General features: G+C 42.0%; 1 protein-coding gene across 1 annotated transcript in view; it reads right to left on the bottom strand.

The window, feature by feature from the left end:
• The window catches only part of LOC123595659 (ankyrin repeat domain-containing protein 26-like), a gene marked incomplete at its 3' end in the record, with an annotated part of 196793 nt that overhangs the window by 102401 nt on the left and 76798 nt on the right, over positions 1–17594 (bottom strand). Inside the window, exons 8-10 of the mRNA XM_045473343.1 lie at positions 13133–13223; positions 9210–9246; positions 3771–3843 (exon numbers count right to left, since the gene is read on the bottom strand). Coding sequence (XP_045329299.1) covers positions 3771–3843; positions 9210–9246; positions 13133–13223 — 201 coding nt within the window. The remainder of the gene's footprint in view (positions 1–3770; positions 3844–9209; positions 9247–13132; positions 13224–17594) is intronic.

Below are 17594 nucleotides of genomic sequence, written 5' to 3'. Positions count from 1 at the left end.
GAAGAAGAGTGAGAGAACACCTTAAAGCTGAGAGCTTCCCTCATCTGGAGAAGGAAACGGGCATCCAAGTCCTGGCGGCACAGAGAATTCCTTTCCAAATCAACAAACCCAGGTCAACACCACGACATGCCATAGCGAAACTGGAAAACTACAAAGATAAGGAGAGGATTCTGAAAGCAGCTAGGGACAAACGGGTCTTATTCGACACGGGAAGACACATAAGGGTAGCAGCAGACCTGTCCAAAGAACCTTGGCAGGGCAGAAGGGAGGGGTAGGAAACGGTCAATGTGCTGAATGGGAACATCTGCGGTGAAGAATCCCTTCCCCGGCAAGGCTGTCATTCAGAATAGAGAGAGAGAGAAAGGCTTTCCCAGACACACAAACCCTAATGGAGTTCATGACCACGAAACCAGCCCTGCAGGAGACCCTAAGGGGCGACTCTGTGAGTGGAAAGCAGCAGAGACTACAAAGAACCAGAGGCCTCACCAAAAGCATGAAACCTTCAGATAACACAATGACACTAAATCCACATCTTTAACTAATCACTCTGAATGTGAATGGACTCAATGCCCCAATCAAAAGACACAGGGAATCAGAATGGGTAAAACACAAAACAAAACCAAAGAACAAGATCCTTCTACATGTTGTCAACAAGAAACTGATTTTAGACCCCAGGACACCTCCAGATTCAAAGTGAAGGTATGGGGAACCACCTATCATGCTCCTAGAAGTCAAAAGAAAGCTGGAGTCGCCACACTTCCTCCAGAAAGACGAGATTTTAAACCAGAGACCGTAGTAACAGATTCTGAAGGGCATTGGGTCATAATTAAGGCGTCTATCCATCAAGAGGAGCTAACACTTGCAAATGTTTATGGCCCCAAAGTGAAACGCCCACACATATGAATCGATTAATCACAAACATGATTAAATGTATACATACAAACACCATGATTGTAGACGAGTTTAAGACGCCACTCATGGCAATAGGCGGATCGTCAAGGCAGAAAACCAGTAAGGAAACACAGATCCAATGTGTCATTGGACCAGATGTATTCAGATATACATAGATATATATTGGCCTAATATATATGCATTTATATACATGCATATCAACACCGATATATTAAAATCTTTTCATCCAACAGCAGTAGAACGCACGTTCTTCTTAAGTGCACATAGAACATTCTCCAATGTCTCCAAGTGACATCCTGGGTCACAAAACAGCCCTCCACAAATATAAAAGGACTGAGATCATACCTTGCATATTGTCAGATCGCAACAACGAGCACTTGCTCATTCTTTCTCTCTCTCCCTCCCTTTCCAAGAGAAATACAAACATTTCAAAAACATTTAGCTCAGCCCCTTCCAAGAAAGAGAAAAACAAGAAAAATAAACCTTGTGGGGCAATGAGTCCTGGATGGAAACCACACACAGACAGTAGAATTCCATAACCAATATGTTGACAATGGAGTTGACAGAAAGTGATGTACTAAAAGAACAGACGCTAAAGAAATAGTTTCTGCAAGGACAAATTAGGGTAGGGATAAACCATTAAAAAAGAGCCTGGTGCGGGGAACACGTATGTGGCACAGTCAGTTCAGCATCCACCTTCAGCTCATGAGTCATGATCTCACGGGTTGTGGGTTTCAGCCCCACGTGGAGCTCTGTGTTGACAGCTCGGAGCCTGCAGCCTGCTTTGGATTCTGTGTCTCCCTCTGCCTCTGCCCTTACCCCTCTTGCACTTTGTGTCTCTCTCTCTGTCTCAAAAATAAATAAACTTTAAAAAAATTTTAAAAATACCGTAAAAAGCATGGGGGGAGAAAAGGGAAAAAGAAAAAAAAAAGAAGAAAAAACAAACAAACAAACACATGACCAATCAACCAAGCATGAGCTTAAGACAAAAAAGGAAAGGAAAAATGTGAGCAAAAGAAGGTAAGTGGAAACAACTGACATTTTTCAACAGCTACATAAGTAGGATTGGGAATTTAGTATGAACCATAGTCTCTTTTAAACCTTTTAAAATATATGTCTCTCTCTATGTGTGTGTGTATATATATGTGTGTGTGTGTGTATGTGTACATATATATGTATACATATATGTGTGTGTATATATATAAGTGTAAATATATATGTGTATATATGTGTATATTATATATATCTCTATCTTATCTATCTATACTTACTTATCTATCTGTCTATTAATCTCTATATCTATATCTATCTATCTATCTATCTATCTAATATTTATGTAAAAGAGAGGCTTTGATTCACAGTATATCCCTAATAATACTGACTCTTATCACTCTTATATCACTCTTATATCACACTTATATCACTGACTCTTATCACTCTTATATCACTCTGGTTATAAATAGTGTAATAAAGAATTTAATTTTTTTCACTATAAATAAACGGTTCAATTCCTGGCATCTATCGCTTCCGAAAAGCTAGAAATTATTACTAGACTAACAAAAGAACAGAAAAAGAGAGGTTCCTAACACGTCAACATTCACTATGGAGAAAGAATTGGGAATGAGAATTCTAGGAAGAAATGGGAACCTTCAAAGGACGTATGTAATGGGACACAGATGGGGTTACACAAACAAAGGCTGAGGACTTTTTCTCTGCAATTTTAAGCTCACAATAGGAGGATACTAAAAATATAGTGTAACCTTCTTTCTTATGTAACTCCTGATTTCCTCAATAGAATTCATTTGCGTGTATACATGTTAAACACTAAAACGGAATATAAACTGAAGCCTGACTTTTTAAATTCACATATTTACTTGTGATATATCATGCGTATTTTGTTACTTTTCAAACTCCATTCTACGGAATTCCATTTCCCGACTCATTTATTCACATTCAACAACCATGACATTGCTTCTTCCAAGCAAGACGTTATGCTAGGAGCTCCAGGAGTCAAACAAGTGTGTTTCCTAACCTCCAGGAGCTTATCATGACTGAGGGGCTTTGAAATGAATACTGAAATAAATATCAGATGTCTGAAACTTTAAATTTTAGAATCTGACACAAGGACTAGGAGGAGATAGTGTTCAAAGCTAGAATAGGAAAGATTTCTGAAATCAGAAATTTGACAACTGGGCTATGATGAGCCTCTGCTCATAGAGCTACTCTTTTCAGCAAAATACATATTCTTCGGGGAGATGCACAATTTTAACTTACTCTTCATGCAGTTATTTCAAAACTGCAGGGGAACACCTTTGTACGGTAAATGTTGAGAAATAATGTAAACATCTACATTTCTACATTTTCTAATATTATTTTAGTCTAAATGTAGAACAAAGGATAGAGCCAAAGGAAAATCCTGTATGTCACCAAAATAAAACTTGCCCGGGGCCGGGGGGGAGGGGGGGTCGGGCAACCTACAATAGATACTTGGACCCAATCAGGTTTCATTTAGGCATGAGTATTATCAGTCATGTTACTATCACAGTAAGAATCCTTATCCTTAAGCAAATGTCATATTGCCTCCATGATGGGAAAGCTTTTCCCAATAAAATATGACGGTCATTATATATTTTCCAGCCCATTCTTTTATCAGCCTCCACCTGTAGGATTTACCAAAGTACAACAAAACAAAACACAACATTCAACGCGTCACGTATCTCTAAAGTGGTTTGTTCTTGCTAACTTTCCATGACACACATAAAATGATGATACACAGTCTCCTCTTAAATTTTCAGAGTAAATAAGGGACAAAACTCAATTCAGAGCAGGAAAGTGAGTTTCACAGGAGGGTACTTTACCTTGGTACCGAAATCTAAGACTTGGCTAGATGATGTAGACCATGAGTCATCAGGACCAGGTTTGTCGGGAAGCCTTTAGAGCAAAAAAATACAAGAAAAACATGGTCATTCATTTAAAAACAAAATTTAAAAAAGTTAAGGGAAAGGTCGCCTATCTGCTTATTCCACGAAGTTTCTTGGTATCATTAAAATTGGCCTCTGGTTTTTTCATTAAGTTTTATTTTAATGCCAGTAATAGTAACATCCAGAGTTATATTAGTTTAAGTTGTACAATACAGTGATTCACCAACTCCATACTCACCCCGTGCTCATCATGACAAGGGCACTCCTTCATCCCCATCATCTCTTTCACCCCTCCCACCACTCACCTCTACTCCGCAACCAGCCGTTTCTTCTCGGCAGTTAAGAGCCTATTTCTTGGTTTCTCTCCCCTTTTGTTTCCTCCCTTTGCTCGTTTGTTGTTTCTTAAGTGCTACATGAGTAAAAGCATATGGCATTTGTCTTTCCCTGACTTTGCTTACCATACTACACTCAGTCTCCATCCAGGTGATTGCAAATGGCAAGATTACATTGTTTTATGCTTGAGTAATATTACAGTGTGTGTGTGTGTGTGTGTGTGTGTGTGTGTGTGTGTGTGTAGGGATATACATACACACACACACATACATTCATATAGGGCTTCTTCTTCGTTCACTCAGCTGTCAATGGACGCTTGCGCTGGCTGTTGGAAATAATGCTGCAATCAACACAGGAGTGTGTGTGTCCCGTGGAATTCGTGTGTTTGTATTCTCTTGGGTAGTATCCAGTAGTGCAATTACTGGATCATAGGAGAGTTCTGTTTTTAATTTTTTGAGGAACCTCCATACTGTTTTCCACAGGGGCCGCACCCTTTTACATTTCCACCAACGGTGCAAGAGGTTTCCTTTGTCTCCACATCCTCGCAAACACTTGCTTCTTGTGTCTTGGAGTGTAGCCATTCTGACAGGTGTGACGTGGTATCTCGTTGTAGTGTGGGGGAGCATCTTTTCATGTGTCTGTTGACCATCTGTATGTTGTCTTTGGAAAAGTGTCTGGTTATGTCTACTGCTCATTTGTAAACTGGGCTTTTTTGGAGGGGGGTGATGTCGACATGTATCCATTTTTTAGACATTGTGGATACTAACCCTTTACTGGATTTGCAAAACATTTCCAAATTTGTTCTCCCATTCCAGAGGTTGCCTTTCAGTTTTGACGGTTCCTTCACTGTGCAAAAGCTTCGTAGGTTGATATAGTCCCCAAACTTTATCCTTGCTTTGTTTCCCTTGGCTCAAGAGACATAACTAGTAAAATGTTGCTACAGCCAAAGTCAGAGAAATGACGACCTGTGGTCTCTTCAAGGATTTTATTTTTTATTTTATGGTTTCAAGTCTCACACTTAGGTCTTTAATACATTTTGAGTTTATTTGTGTGTATGGTACAGAAATTGGTCCAGGTTCATTCTTTGGCATGTGGCTTGGCCAGTTTTCCCAACACCATTTGGTGAAGAGCATGCCTTTTCCCCACTGGATAGACTTTCCTGTTTGTAGAAGATGAACTGGCCATACAGTGGTGGATTTATGTCTGGGTTTGCGGTTCTATTCCACTGAGCTCTAAGGCTATTTTGTGCGCCAGTACCCACCATACTGTTTGGATTACTACAGCTTTGGAATAGAACTTGAAAGCTGAGATTGCGATACCTCCAGGGTTCCTCATTTTCAATATTGCTTTGGCCATTCAAGGTCTTTTGTGGTTCTGTACAACGTTTAGGCTTGTGTGTCTAGCTCTGTGACAAATGCTGTTGGTATGTTGACAGGGATTGCATGACATCTGTAGATGGCTTTGGGTAGTGTAGACACTTTACAAATATGTATTCTTCCCATCTGTGAGCATCGGATGTCTTTCTCTTTCTTTCCGTCACCTTCAATTTCTTTCATCAGGGTTTTACGGTTTCCAGAGTACAGGTCTTTCACAATTTGGACCCTGTTTTAAAAAAAGCTTTCTGTTCTCTATTTGGCCTCGACCTCTCCTAACCTGTGAAATCTCCAGGAAAGACCCAGTCTGAGTTTCCATAACCAAATGTGACAGGCAGGGAATGCTCTGAAATGGTTGAAAATTAAATGTATAAACGTTACCACAATGACTTGTCACCTCACATCTGTCAGAATGGCTCAGTTTCAACACACAGGAAACAACAAGGGTTGCTCAGGGTGTGGAGGAAAAACAACCCTTGTGCACCGGTCATGGGATATAAATTGGTATCGCCACAGTGAAAGCCACTATGGAGGGACCTCAACGAATTAAAAAAACAAATACCATAGGATCCAGTGATTCCACTACTGGGTATTTATTTACCCAAGGGAAATGGAAATACTAATTTGAAGAGATATATGCACCCCTATCTTTATTATAGCATTATTTACAATAGACAAGATACGGAACCAACCCAAGTGTCCACCAATACATGAAGAGACCACACACACACAAGCACATACACACGCACGCACACACACACACACACACACACACACACACAATGAAATATACGCAGCTATAAATGAGAATGAGATCCTGCCATCTGCAACATCATGGATGTACCTAGATGGTATGAGGGTAAGTGAAATAAGTCAGACCGAGAAAGACAAATCCTATATGATTTCACTTCTGTGTAGAATGTAAAAAGGGGAACAAATGAACAAACAGAGCAAAAGCAGAAACAGACCCACAAATGCAGAGCTTTGACTCTTGCCAGAAGGGAGGGGAGGTGGGGGGATGGCAAAATGGGTGAAGGGGAGAGGGGAGTTCAGGGTTCCAGTTATAGAATGAATAAATCACAAGGCTCAAAGGTACAGCATAGGGAATCTAGTCAGTGGTATCGTAATAGCATCATACATTAACAGATGGGAGCTACGCTTATGGCGATCACGGTGAAACATCCAGAGTTGTTGCATCACATTTTACATTGTGTGTCAGGTAGACCTCCGTTTAAGTAAACGTATCAAAGTTTAGGTTGTGGTAGTACTAACTAGAGATTGAAAGATTCAAAGTTCCCAAGGCCAACTTTGTTCCCACACTGGTCTTGCCTTATTTAGGTCCATAATCACCAGCAAGACATTCCACGCCTTCAGGGGCATTCAGCTACCCAAGGACGGAGACTGTGATCAAACTGGTCCTGGTAGTTGTGCCTCTGTTTCTCTGTACGCTGCCTGACTATTTTCTTCCCTATGAGCTCCCACTCCTACATCACTCTTCGGCACGGTTCTGTGGCATCCCCCAACCTTTCAATCTTTAGCCTATGAAGCCACACACTCCTACAACAAGGATGGGCTCAAATGACCGAGGGTAGGAACCATGTCCTGCTCCTGGAGAACAAGCGACCTGGGAGCCTCAGTCATCCACACAGTCACCTCAACATAGGCATGTTATCACCGATCCAGATGAAGCTCCCTTACTGATTTGACAAGTCAGTCCTACCCCTGCCCAGCCCTACAAGTACATGGGAAGGGCATCACAGATTTCGGAAAAGAGGTGGAGTGAGGAGACAGCTTGCCTTGGGCCATACATCTCTGATGTTCGGAATCTCCACCCCCCACCCCCAATTCCTTGAGAGGATCTAAGCTATCCTCCCTCAGTTGGGGTGGAAGTAGGGGATATCATATTTGTATGTGCTGTACACAGACTCTTCCCAGCAGCTCAAATGGTTTTTAATCTCTCTCATCAGAACATCTGAGGTATGCTCGCACCTTCCATGAAACCAACACACACAAAAGCAGAAACCTGGTCACGACCCTCTTGAACTCTCTATTTGAATACGCCTTTCTAAACAACTCCCCTAATCCTGGGTCCTTCATTCCTGTCATTCACCTTTATCACACTTGGCATAAACCCCCATATTCTGACATCTTTTCTCAAACTCGTATTCCTAACCAACTCAGTGTTGTTCTCCTTGAAACCTGGTCTCCTCTGCTAATTCGATTCTTACCCTCCTTCATTGTATTCACTAGACCCACTCCCCAGCTTTCTATTATTAAAACAGTTGCCTGATGAAGATGAAGACAAAAAAGAAGGAAGAAAGGCAAGAAAGAAAGAAAACCAGAATTTAAATTGCATTTCTGTCACTTATCATATCCAAATAGGTCACTTCAATCTCTTTTGAGTTTCAAATTCTCCAGGGAAACAACCATTGGGCAAGGAGGTGAAACATAGGTTGACGTACCCGAGGGTGTTTTGAGGAATTCATGTCTGAGGTTCCCTAAATCTTGGGACCCTAAATGATTTTGATTTGGCCTCTGGAAAAATGGAGAGTCCTTAGCTGGCAGAAGTGGGGAAATTATTGAAGAAAAAAAAAAAGAAAGAAAAGAAAAGAAATACCAAGGAATCCAGAGAAGAAAGTCAAAAGGCAAAAACAAAGTACAAAAAGTCATGGGGGAAAAAAAAAAAAACTCCAAAAAAACCAAAAAGCTTCCTAAAACTAGACAAGGGTACTAGCCCAAAGGGAAACCAGCCTGGGAACTTAGGCAACAGAGAATCCTATAGCAATATCCTGAAAATAGAGAGTGAGTTTAATTAATGTAACATGGTCTACAACTAGATATCCTTCCCTTACAGAAAACTCCTTTGTCTCAAGAAGGGGGGATATCACTACATCTAAGGACTTGCCTGACGACATCTTGCTTGTTATGTAAAAGCCTTGACACCATGGCCATAGCTGACATCCACCCTAAGATCTCGGATGGTACAAACAGGGGACTAGTTACCACTGCACTAATGACTTTTGTTAGCACTAGTGGTCAAATATATGAGGCCAAATGCTTGGACTAACCTGGGTTCTTAAGCAAACCCTACATTAGGGTTCCGACATCATTATCTTTGACATTCTTAGTTGATCTGCCCTAGGATCTGTATCTTCATCTCAGTGCTGCTGAGGAACCAGAGAATGGATGTGGAAGCTTCAAGGGCTGACGGGCAAAGCCCCTCAGCTACCCGTTAACTATGGAATCATGGTCGAGGCATCAACCTCCCTGAACCACAGTTGCCAAAGGAATAAAAAGTACTTTGCAAAGCTGTACAATGACTATATAACTGAACAGATGGTACCCATAGGGTATAGTGTCTGGTCCAGTGTAGAACACGCAACAACTGGTTTTGTTCTCTGCGTTCCCTTAGGAGACACATAATTTTCAGTTCGTTCCTTCCCTTTCCTTTCCTTTCATTATCCGTTTCATTTCATTTCATTCCTTTATACCTTGAGAGTGAGTGCACACAGAAATCGGGAAAGCTATCCCAAGGAGGCTGTCAGCGCAAAACCCGACGTGGGGCTTGAACACACAAACCTGAGTTGAAGTCAAGAGTCACACCCTTAACCGACTGAGCCACCCGGGTGCCCCAGCAAATGTCATTTTTACAAATCCATAAAAATCCTACCTGGCTATAGAATCTTCCTCAGCATTCTTATCTGCTCCTAAAGGAGACAGCAAAATACATGTTAAATCAACAATCGAAAAATAGAGGAAATTACAAGTGTACGGCTTATGATTTGTGAAAAAGTATTGCTTTGGGACCACACCTGGAAACCACACTACACTGAATGGTAATTATACCATTCGTAGGCTTAAAGCACTAAGAAATCTTACTTTCTCCTCTATATTGACCAAAAGCAAGAATGGGTTTTATCAGAATTTGACACCTACAGGGGAACTGATGTTTCCAATGGCCATCACTGACCGACTCTATGGCACTGGAGGAAACTGGTATCGTTAGGAGAATGATTATCATGAGCGGACAATGTCAGACTGAAACTACCATGATTTCTCTGGACTTCCACTACTAGAGGAGTTGAAAGAGAGTATCTTTATTTTGCGGTAACACGGCAGAACTTCCCCAGCTCTTCAGCAGACACTCTTCAGTTTTAGGAGGAAACACCCCCTCACAAAGTGTGCTCTATAGCTATTGTACTTTGCAGCAGGGCCAAGCCGTAGCAAACAGACTCTCCCTGGCCTTATTTCCATTGGCAAGGTAAGAAGGAAAGATTTGGCATTCCAGTTTGATATCGTTCTAACCTCTTGAGGCTGTCTCCTTCCATTGCTAGCTAGAGAGTCTATCTAGACCCACCGCACATCACAGAGGAGGAGGCTCCCAATGTGAGTGCTCTGTCGTGGTTCATGATGTCGTTTTTCTCCACCCTCCCCATTAGGTGACACACATCTAGAGAAATCATACTTTTTTTCATGGAAGGCAGAGGTCAGCAGATCCTCTACTGATGAGCAACTAAACGAAACAAAGGGCAAAGAATAGCTTGAATGCCTACATTCAATTACCAGGATATTTTCACTTTCTAAACATTCAAAGACATCCACTCTATGATTCTAACTATATGACACCTGGAAAGAGCAAGGCTATGGAGCTAAGGGTTGGGGTGAACGTAGGGATAAACGGGCACAGCACAGAGGACTTTTAAGGCAGTAAAACTCTTTTCACACGATACCACAAAGGTGGATTCTCATCATTACACATTTGTTAAAACTCATAGCATGTATAACAGCAAAGCTGAACACTAATGCACATTAGAGACTTGGCCTCCAAATGAAGAGTTCGTGTCCATAGAAAATGCACCACTGTTGTCAGGGTGCCTGGGTGGCTCAGTTGCTTCAGCGTCCAACTCTGGATCTGAGCTCAGGTCATGATCTCACAGTTCATGGGATCAAGTCCTGCATCAGGCTCTGTGCTGACAGCACAGGATTCTTTCCCCCCTCTCCCTCTGCCCTTTGGCTGCTCACGCGCATGCATGCTCTCTCGCTCAAAACTAAACCAAGGAACTGAAAAAAAAAATCCTACTAAAAATGGACCACTGTCGTGCAAGATGTTAACAACAGGGGAGGCTAGGCGTGTACGGGAGCATGGTATGGTATATGGAGACTCTCTGTACTTCCTATTATATTTTGCTGTGAACTTAAAACTGATGTAAAAAATCAGGCTATTAAATGTATGAAACAACAAAAACAACAAAATATGGTATCCATTGAAGCTACACTTAGCATATACTAACTCATGATGCAGTCACCTTGAACATTAAAATAGAGATCAAAGTAACACAATAGGGGTACTGTCTCCCATTTGGAAGTATATGAAAATGCATAAACAAAACACAAAAATACAACAGTTATTTGTATACTTAGGCAAGAAAACAATTGATGAGTATGATCCAAAATCTTATACCTATAAACAGGGGTTCAGCACCATAGGAATCAAACCTGGGTTTTCCATATAATTAAGAGATTTCATTCTAATTTTAAATCAAAAATCATTATGTTGATCATACCTAAGAATCATAATGAAAGCTTAATCACATAAAAAAGAAGATTATAATGACCTAATATTGCCCTAGTAATTTTTACACAAATACCTACTTCATATGGATGATGAAACTGAAACCAGTACCATGGTAACCGTCATGTTACTTGCTAGTAAAACAAAATTTGAAGACACCACCAAAAATGACGTCAGGGCTATAATTCCCATGCAGAACAGATTTCATCCAGCAGGCCGAAGACGGCTACCCTCAGAACATCCTACTTGAATGACTGGCCCTTGGTTGTTCCCTGGGATCTTGGATTTAAGGAGGGTTCCCACCATTCCCTAGCTGGTTAAGAGTGCTTCGCTGTGCCTAAGTGCTGGTGCGCTCAATGTGCTTAAGGCCGTACACTTGATTTCCTTTGTGGAAACCTGGAATTTTGGGACATGCTAAGGAGAAGATGCCTATGTGATTAGCATTTGATGAAAACCTCGGGCACTGAGTATCCATAAGCCTCGTACTGGCCCACGACATTTCACTTGTGCTGTCCTAATTTCATGCTGGAGGAATTTGGCACATCCTGCCAACTCCATAGAGAAAGGATTCCTGGAAGCCTGCGCTTGGTTTCCTCTGGCCTTCACCCCGTGCACCATTGCTCGGTGCTGATTGGCCTTTCTAGCCTGGCCCCATACCAATCCACACGCATGACTACAACTATATGCTGAGTCCTGTGAGCTCTTCTGGTGAATAATCAAATCTGGGTGTCATTGGGATGCCTCTAACACAACTGCATCACATGAAATTTTATTGTTTGGCTTGATGTCTTACACGTGGTTACAGTCAGAAGGTTATGTCACAGAATACCTTTCCTGGAATCTCTTTTCATGGTATTTGACTTGAAAATTCCTACATCCCTATATATCCATTTGAAGAAAGGTTTCAAAGGAATACATGAAATCATGATGTCAGAAAGTGTGAAACAAACAACAATCTTATTTTACTCCGAAAAAAGAGAGACAGAGAGAGAGAGTGAGAGAGAGAGAGAGAGAGAGAGAGAGAGAGAGCAAATCCTGGAGATTGCCCCTATGTTCCACCATATAAAAGTTCTCTGAAATATGAAAAATCAGCTAATTTTCTCCAACTACCTAGGGCTTAGTTCATTTTTCTGGCAGATAGGAATCAAAGAAGTAACAGGGATCATTCTACAACAATCAGAACTGTCGGACAGAACATGGAAACATACTACTGATTATGGTGTTCTTTTCTTTCTTTTCCTTATTTTCCTAGAACATTAAAAATGTAGTTCACCTATTAAAGGTAGTTATTGGCAAAACAATCAAAAGTCACAAATACGGCATCCAAAATGTCAGATGAGTTATCTTGATGTCTCCCTATGTGACCCTCCTTCCAATTCTCTTATTTTGCCCTTAAGGATACTACCGTATGAAGTACCCCCATTTTATATGGCATTAACGTATATACATTTATCGCTGACTACAAACGCTTACGTTCACCCATGGTAGTTAGGACATAACTCTGCATCATCAGCTAGGTCAGTCCTTAATGTGTTGCCAACAGTGAGGATAACAGTAAGAGGGGGAACATTTGGGGATACTACACTGACAAATTCTGGTACGAGAAGCTCACCTGATAGTGTTGCTGCATGTCAAATAGTCTGCTCTCCCCTTTAAAGAACTAGTGTATTTTACCACCTTCCAGTAGAAACACCATACACAACGGCTTACTTTCCTTCATTTATGCCCTGTAGTCTCCGCCATTCACATGATTCCCTCTCTGGCTCTTCTCTTCTTTCCTGAGGTTCCTTGGGCCTTCCAGGGTCTTGAAAGGGAACTGGTCATTTAGCTCCTTTGGTGGCACTCTCAATTTCAATCTGTTGCTGACACCACCTACGATATGCAACTTACCTCCTTTTCACATCTCTTTCCTTTTCCTATGCACTTAACAGGCCGTTTTCTTTAGATATTAGAATGTATCAGTCTTCCTGTTTTAAATCAACATTCTGTCAAATGACCTTTGAATAAAATACAGTTCTTACCTTCTACTTGTCCATTTAATATACTTTGCCCTTTCCGATCCACAGCTCCAGAGACATGAGGAACATATTTGTTGGGCTTCTCAGACGTACGCTGTTAAAAGTAGCACCAGTAATGAGTTGCGTGAAGACTTCCTAAGCCTTTTCCAAGAAAATTTCTGAATTTATGATTTTAATAACAATCAGACTTACAAATAAGAAAAACGTATTGCACACCAAAACATTTAAATACAAAACCTCATATATGCTCTCTTGATTCAGCGTCCCTTTGAATCTGCATTTGGCTATTGACTCTCTAAACTGATCATGGAAGGCCAGCATACATACTTTCAAAGGCAGAAGCCTGGCTTGTATGCAGATTTCAAAAAGGAACTAACAAAACACCTTCCTTTGCATTCCTGACCAAAATAAAAGGACATTTGAAATAAGTTTTGAAACAAATTCTTTAAAAGTGTACTTGCTATAAATGAAAACTGCTTCTAATAAAATGGCAGACATTTGTTTCAGTGTCAATTCATACCTCACATGATCAGAAACTTTGGAGTATATCATGTGGAGTATCGACAAAACACTGTTGTAGCTGCTGTTTCGTTTAGGTAAACGAAGGCTTGACCTTTTTCTTGACGAAAGAAGGGCTGGATCGAATGGCAAAGTAGTAAGAAAACACTTTTCTTAAAATTATGGTGAACTAGTAGCAGAAACAATGTAGATATAGGTATGGAACGCTTCAGAATGTGTAGTAAGCATTCGAACGGCAAGTATAAGAACATGTATGTCTTAGTCACCTAAAATGTGCCAAGCACTCACTTCCCTATGCACACTTTCTTTTTTACACACAACAGTAATAATGATTATGATGATGGAGTGAGCCTTCCTACTTCTTGGTGACTGCAAGACATTGGAGTAAAATGACGATCCGTGGTCCTCTCTGTCCAGAATGTCCCTCGCCACGGTCTACACGACTGGTCCTTCTCGTCTTTCGCTTGGCACCTTTTGCCACTCTCAGATCTTTTCCGACGACCAAAATTCCCACTCCCACTCTCACCCTCATCCTCACTACAAACGCCCCCAATATTCTCTCAACGATCATTGTCCATTTCCTATCGATGAAGCCTTTATCGTGACTTATAACGGATTGCTGTTGACTTACTTTTCTGCTCTGACCACAACAACCTAAACCCTCCACTTGTACACTCAGTAGCTAACTGCTTGGTACGTACTCAGTATACAAGGACCAAGTTATTAAGGTCAAAACATTTACACTAATCTCACGGAGAAGATCTCAAAAGTACCAAATCACTATACCGTTGACCCTTGGACAAAGCAAGGGTTACGGGCTCTGATGGCCATGCACTCGAAAATCCACAAATATCTTTTGAAACCTCAAAACCAAATCAAAAAAACAAAAATTCCTACTGAATTTCCTACTTTAAAAGCAATTACACTTAGAAATCAAAAAGTATATATGTATTGAACACCAGAACATTAAAGCAGAAGCGCTTGTGTATGCTCTCTAGGTCTAATCTACCTTTTCGGCCTCATTTGGCCATTGACTCTGTACACTGAGCATGGGAGGTCAGGGTTGGGATAACGGAATGCTGAGCTTATCAACAATATACACAGTCGATTAATGCATGTTTTCCCTGCTATATGTATTACATACTGTATTCTTACACCATAAACTGAAGAAAAGGTTACTAAGAAAATCGTAAGGAAGGGGTGCTGGGTCGCACTGTCGGTTCAGGGTCAGGCTCTTGACTTTGGCTCGGGTCATGATCTAGACTTCCTGAGTTCAACGCTGGCAGTCTGGAGCCTGATGAAGATTCTCTCTCTGCCCCCGCTTCCCTACTCACGTGCTCTGTCCTCCCTCTCTCTCCCAAAATAAGTAATTAAAAAAAAAAAAAACGAGACGAAAAAGACAATCATAAGGAAGAGAATATACAGCATGGCACTGTATTTATTGAAAAAAATCTGTAGGTATGTGGACTCCCACAGGCCAAACCCATCTTGTTCAAGGGTCCAATGTATACCTATGCGATGTCTCCACTAAGAGTTTAGTGGAACTTATTATAGCCCCACGTTAGAAAATCAAAAACCCATTCTAACTTTGCCATTCTTTTCTGGACACTAGGGCCACTTTATTGGCCTTCGAACATCTTCCCATTGAAAAGAAGCATTCTTGGGGGGCCTGGGTGACTTAGTCGATTAGGCACCCACCTTTAAAATTGCAAAAAGGAAAGTAAAAGGGGGAGGGGGGAGTTAAGATGGCAGGGGAGGGGATCAGAATTTCCCCTGTCCCTCGAACACAGCAGTATTGAGGTCACAACACTTGGAATACCAGGAATACAGGCTGCAGAGGGACAGAAAAGTCTCCACAGGGGCAGAGTGACAGCTTGGCGGGACAGAAGGGTGTGTATGCGAATTGGGAGAAATGAAATGGGCAGCACAGGCATGGAGTGGGGGAAGCCCTTTGGTGGAGAAACGAAAGGAAGGTAGAGAGAGAGGCCGTGGGAAGTGCCTTTGGATATGAGAAAGCCTGTCCGGACCACAGACCAAGGAGAGGTCCAGAGAGCCAGTTTCTACTTTGCAAAACCGCCTTAGAGGCTAAGGAACAGAATTTTCAAGGTGGCCAGACTTTCTCTAGACCAGAGCTACCACCTCCCATGCCTGGTGGGGAGGGAGCCGCCCCTAGGCTTGGTAGCAGTCTCAGGGCTACACTGGGAGAGAACACCTTGAGTATGGTGGAAAGGGGAGGTATTGCCCTGCCCAAGGGAAAAAGACCGTGCAGGCACGAGCCGGAGGCCCTCCGTCCACTGGGCAGAGTGGCGCAACTCCACTACCAGGTCCGAGCCAAGCGGGATCCTACAGGGTTTTGAATCCCAGCTCAGTGCTCAGGTGGCACAGGGGACTGTGCAGCAAGGCAAGCCGGCTCCCCAGGCTATTCCGTGAGGATAGCCTCAACAGTGAGTTTTGAGACACCTCGTGTGGGCGGGAGAGATTGGGGTGTCGCCATTTCTCTCCCCATGACCAACATCGTGGGGCTTCAGGGAATGGACAGTGAGCCTCCGTGGAGGCAGGCCCATTACACCAAACCCTGACTCTCTGTGCCTCGTAACTGCTTCTCTATAGGAGTGAGACTGACACTGATGGGACCACACAGCCCCTCGTCTAGACCAGCACAGCCACCAGTCCCAGGCACCAATAGACAACTCTCCTCCGGTTTTCTATCTGAGTTTGTGTGTTTGTTTGTTTGTTTGTTTGTTTGTTTGTTTGTTTTCATTTGAGTTATTATTCTTTTGTCTTTCCTTTTCTTTTTCAATGTTTATTTCTTTATTTGGAGAGAGAGAGAGTGAGTGATCAAGCAGAAGACATGCAGAGAGAGGGAGACAGAGAGAATCCGAGCAGGATCTATGCTCTCACTGCAGAACCTGATGGGGGTTTCGAACCCACCAACAGCGACAACATGACGTGAGCCAAATTCAAGAGTCGGACGCTTCACCTACTGAGACACCCAGGCGCCCATCTTTTCTTTCCTTTGCTTTCCCTTTCTTCTCTTTTCCCTTTTTCCTCTTTCTATCTCCTCTTTCCTCGTCTCCCTTTGGAAACAGCCGAGTAGTCTCGAGTTGACGTGGGTCAAAGCTAATTATATATCTACATTTATCTATATATCTTAATATATACCTATATATCTATACATAGATACATATAGATATATCTATATATTTTTTTCCTTTGCTCCTCTGTTCTGGATCTTTGTGTGTTGGATTGCGCATTTTCTCTATACTTTTCTAGATCTCCTTCTTGATTTTCCTCCCTCTCTTTCTGGATTAAGCCCTATAGCTCCTTTGAGTCACTGCCTGGTCTTTTTTTCCACTCCACTCATTTCTCTTTTCGTTTGGGCTAAGGATACTTCACCCCCTTCTTCTCCTTCTTTCCAGGATTACTTCAACCAACAAATCAAAGCACACCTGGTGGAAGGCCCAAACCGCCACTCCAAGTAGCGAGAACAGTAGCCAAAGACACACCGAAAGAGTGCACACAACTCACTCCAAAAAACAGTTGTTCAACTGCCAGGCCCTGGACAGTGTAGGAGCTCTCTTTAATATAGTAGTACTCGCAGGTGTGGGACACAGAACAAGCTTTTAACACACATAAAGGGCAGGAATCTAGCCAAAACGACGAAATCGAAGAATTCTCCTCAAAAAAAAATTCCGGGAAGAAAGGACAGCCAGAGAAGGGCTCAAAAGAGACAGAAACAATATATGTGAGCACATTTTTGGAATGACACTCATAAGACGCATAGTTGCGCTTGAAACCACGCACAGAAGACAGCAGACAATCTACTGCTTCAGAGATCAAGGACCTAAGGAATCGTCACGATGAACGCGGAAAATGAAATGGTGTAAAGGAGATACAAAGTAAACTAGATGCAGTGACAGCAAGGACGGGAGAAGCAGCAGACAGA

The sequence above is a fragment of the Leopardus geoffroyi genome (genome assembly GCF_018350155.1).
Source record: "Leopardus geoffroyi isolate Oge1 chromosome C3 unlocalized genomic scaffold, O.geoffroyi_Oge1_pat1.0 chrC3_random_Un_scaffold_41, whole genome shotgun sequence".
Taxonomy (NCBI): Eukaryota; Metazoa; Chordata; class Mammalia; order Carnivora; family Felidae; genus Leopardus; species Leopardus geoffroyi.
Note: the sequence above shows the minus strand (reverse complement) of the source record. Positions and strands in the feature narration are given on the sequence as shown.